Here is a 4,285-nt window from a genome sequence, read left to right as displayed (position 1 = left end):
GGGCGGAGACGGTGAAGCGGGCGGTAGAGCTGGACGTAGCGTCTCGGTTCCAGGAGTCGCTAGTGTGTTACCAGGAGGGCATCGACCTCCTGCTGCAGGTGGTGAAAGGTACCGGGCGGGGCGGTTCGGCGGCCGTTTGCCAGAGCCGATGAGGCGGTTAGTTGTTAAACACCCCCCGGCTCTGTGAGAGGGGAGGTTTGGAGGAGGAACGAGCCGTGTTTGGCGCTGAGGGCTCGCCCTGATCCCTCGTCGCCTCGTGGGGAGGGAGAGTAGAACTTTTGATTGTGCTTTTGATCGACAGCCACGAAAGATGAGGCCAAAAAGCACCGATACCGGCAGAAAATATCCGAGTACATGACCAGAGCTGAAGACATTAAGAAACACATTGAAAAAGAGAAACAAGGTAGCTGTTATGTAGGCGTTCACATTTAAATAGCTGCTGCTATGTGAACATTTTACGGGTGAGGTAGTTAATGCAGGAAATACATCCTGATCTGTACTGAAAAAAGAGACTTGTTTTCCTTTCAGATGGCAAATACCATAAGCAGATCAGGATAGAGGAAAATGCAACAGGTTTCAGCTATGAAAAGGTTTTCCAAGAGTACCTTTCTGAGATTGTTTCCGAGGTTTGGGTGGAGGACCCGTACATTCGGAGTGTTCATCAGGCAAGTACATACTCGGTGTACTGATACGGATGTAACTACTAAAAACATTCCAAGTTACTAAATTAAATAAAACCTTTTCAGTTGTATAACTTCCTGCGGTTCTGCGAGATGGTAGTTAAGGGGCCATGCAAAGTGAAAACAATCCACCTCCTCACTTCCTATGATGAAGTAAGTGTATAAATTTTGGTTTCTATTTCCCTGTACCCAGGTGATACCACATGCAAATATACACACATACATATGGATATAAAGTATTTATTTTTAAATACAGATTTATTTTTTTTTACTTACCAGTACTTGCTAGACTGAGGCTCTGATGCCTTCAGCAGAAAACACAGATTAAGAGAGAAATAAAAACGTGATAGTTGAACATAAGTAATTTTATAAATTTAGAGTTTTCTGATAACTCTAACAAATTCTTGGTAAGCAGAATCTTAAATGGAAAAGATATTTCGTTAAAAGTTTGTTGTGGAAGATGTCATCAAAACCAAAGTATCTATTGAGATATGGGGTTTTTTCTCTTCCAACAGCTAGATGCATGTAATTGTCATTTTAGAGGCTTTGATGGGCTAAAACCTCACAAACTATTACTGGCTCAAATAGTAGTAATTAATACCTAGTTTCAAAGAGCTGAGAGTGAGCTCCTCCTTCACATCCCTTAGCAAATGTACCTATAATCTCTCTGTGCTTTTTATCCTGTCTTTGAAACTGCAAAATCTTCCTTCATCCAAGTTACTTTCTTTTGGTTTAAGATATTACTAAAAAACTTTTGTCGGTGAGTTTAGGAAAAGGTGACCAGAAGTAGAATACATGGTTAAAAAAAACCCCAACAACATGTCATTTTTACTTTTAACAGGGTAGTGGGAAGAGTCAGCAGATAAGTGGCTTGGATGAAATACAACAGTCATTGAGGAATTATGGAGTAACACTGAATATTGCATTTTCATCTTCAATCCATGATCGGGAAATTAGGTGGGTAATATAAAAAATCAATGAATGCCAGTTATTGGAAGTTGAACTACTTAACCCTAACTTTTGAGACAATTTCTAATTACAGCTGTGGTTAACAAAGTGGAAGGCAGTGGCCCTTGCTGGACAAAATCAGCCCTCGATAGTTTCACGTGTTCTAACTGTGAACATAATAGTAATGTCTCTTTATACAGAACAGTGCTTTCCATGGTTCATACAGGTATCCGTGACACTAGGAAATAATTGTGATTGAAACAAGGAGAGTGTGCATTGTGTGGATATTCCTTTTTTTTACTCAACATGCTCATAGTATGCAAATTTATGAATTTTTTAAAACAGATTCAACAATGGATGGATGATTAAGATTGGAAGGGGTCTTGATTATTTTAAGAAACCACAGGTAAGAATGCTTTGACCTCTTTAATTAACTTACACTGCAGAAGAGCTCATTCTATGTTCACCATGTCCATTCTGTTAATTTCCACAGGGTCGTTTCAGCATTGGATACTGTGATTTTGACTTGCGACCTTGTCATGAAACAACAGTGGATGTCTTTCATACTAAACATACAAAGAAAATGTGATCAGATATGACTTCTTTTAATGAGTGTTTTTAGTGAGTGAGCTGCTTGACTCCAGCTCTCCACTCTCAGAAGGAACTCTTCTAAGTGCTTGTCCAGCACAGCTTTTATGATGTATAGGTTTTAATAATTGAGATATTTCATTCTGAGAAATCAGCTGTACAATTCCTTCACTGTGCTTCTCCCATACTCTTAATCAATATAAGTAATGTCTAAATTTGATTTTGATTTTATAACAGACCCTCAGTAGAGCCTGTCAAAGGCATCTTTACTGTCTTGAGCAAATTTTGGTTTTAATATCTTTAATTGAACACTTCACAAACATTTGAAGCTGGGCTGCCACATGTCCTCTTTTATAAGCAGCTTTATTTATTTCCTTTAATTTCTGTATTCTAGTCATGACTACTATTCTGCTGTGTTTTGGTCAATCCTGTAGTACCTAATTTGGGACTTTACCAGCCACCCCAAATCTAACTTCCATTTTCCAAGCTCCTTGCATACAAACACTGTAGTATTCAGTATACAGACATTTTAGGGCCTTCTTATGTACCTCTGCATGATTTTGAGCTGGAAAGGATGCAAACAGCTGTATTCTTTTCCTTGTCACTCCTGTGTGTTCTTTTATTCTGTGATGCATGGTCATATACCTGATTTCCATCCTTTGCACTAGGTGTGGAAAGGGTGCATGATCCTCTCCCAGTCTTTTTCCCTGACTTGCAAGTTTACTGTCCTTGCAGCTGGTAATGTCAGCCTCAGCTGCAGTAAGCTACTTCCCTGCTACTAAGATAGTCCTTTAAAAAAGTAGTAATTGATTTTTTTAATTCTTCAAGAAGTTGGATACCCTGAAACTTTCTTGCTAATAATGATTCTAAGGATTATGATAATAGGAAAAAAAGAGATGAAAGTCTTTTCTTGTATTTCTTTCATCCTTTGGAAGCCAGAAGGTATCCTGAGCTGCTGCTGCTTTTTCTTCTTATACTAGAGCTCTTGGTCATTGTCAGCAAGTATCTGGCAAAGACATTCTGACATGAAGAACAGGCAGTGCAGGTCCCATCAAAATCTTTTCAGCTTCAGGACTGACAGGTGCCTTACACTTAATGCATCTTGTAATACAGTATGCCTCTATATTCTAGTAGCATGTTCATTGTTAGAACTTCTCTCTCCTCTGTTTATTTTTCCTAATAGCCGGTGTATTCCGTTATCTTTTTATTTTTTAAATTTGCTTTATTCTTCTTTCACCTTCTGTCACCTAAAGCTGCTATTCCTTTACTCTTGCTTGTAACACAACAAATCTCTTCCACAGCTATCAAGAAGAATCAGAGCTGGTCTTTGCCTTGTTCTGTGGGTCACAATTTGGCAGTGGTCTGTCATCTTATCCTTTTGCATGATAATGTTGCTGCTTTTCAGAGCAACATAAAAAAAAGAGTAACATACATGCCACAGAAGCTGTACGCTATCAGTCTACCCCTCAAACATTCCATAGGAGCTCCCTGGCTTGCTGCTGTGGTACTAGGTTTCTAATCACTGTTGTCAATTTTATTCAGTTGTGTATAGTATATGCCTATTTTTAATGGAAATAAAGGTTATTTTTTACTATTTGTAGTTACAGTCATCTGTTTGAATTCTTCTCTGGACTATTTATTTACATATACATAATTACATAGGTGATTCAAGGAAGGTGGGTAATGCCTTAAAGAGAATGTTTGCTGTTGAATACACTAAGCATCCCAAATGTGAAGCTTTGTATCTTTTAACCTAGCCCAGCAATTTCAAACATACAGGGGCAAAATAGAAAGCTACCTTAAGTATTGTAGATCAACTTTAAATTTTAGTACTTATTTGGAAATAAACTAAAATATTTATACTTCCTGCATCTGCACTGGAACACCTCTCCTGTGAAGACAGGCTGAAGGAGTTGGGCTTGTTCAGCCTGGAAAAGAGGAGGCTCCTGCAGGATCTTAAAGCAGCTTTCAGTGCCTAAAGGGGGATAACAAGAAAGCTGGAGAGTGACTTTTTACAAGGGCTTGTAGTGACAGGGCAAGGAGGAATGGCTTTAAACTGAAACGGGAGA

At 38.8% G+C, this 4,285-nt stretch overlaps 1 protein-coding gene across 1 annotated transcript; it reads left to right on the top strand.

Moving 5' to 3' along the window:
* Positions 1–5: 5 nt before the first annotated feature.
* Positions 6–2,217, top strand: MITD1 (MIT, microtubule interacting and transport, domain containing 1; the record flags this gene model as incomplete). The annotated part of the gene is made up of 7 exons (XM_010021413.1): positions 6–108; positions 302–403; positions 529–665; positions 747–833; positions 1,522–1,637; positions 1,974–2,034; positions 2,122–2,217. Coding segments are annotated over 7 exons (702 nt in total), but the record flags the coding sequence as incomplete, so codon positions are not given.
* Between the last annotated feature and the right edge of the window lie 2,068 nt (positions 2,218–4,285).

The sequence above is a fragment of the Nestor notabilis genome, unplaced genomic scaffold, assembly GCF_000696875.1.
Source record: "Nestor notabilis isolate BGI_N333 unplaced genomic scaffold, ASM69687v1 scaffold13269, whole genome shotgun sequence".
NCBI lineage: Eukaryota > Metazoa > Chordata > Aves > Psittaciformes > Psittacidae > Nestor > Nestor notabilis.
Note: the sequence above shows the minus strand (reverse complement) of the source record. Positions and strands in the feature narration are given on the sequence as shown.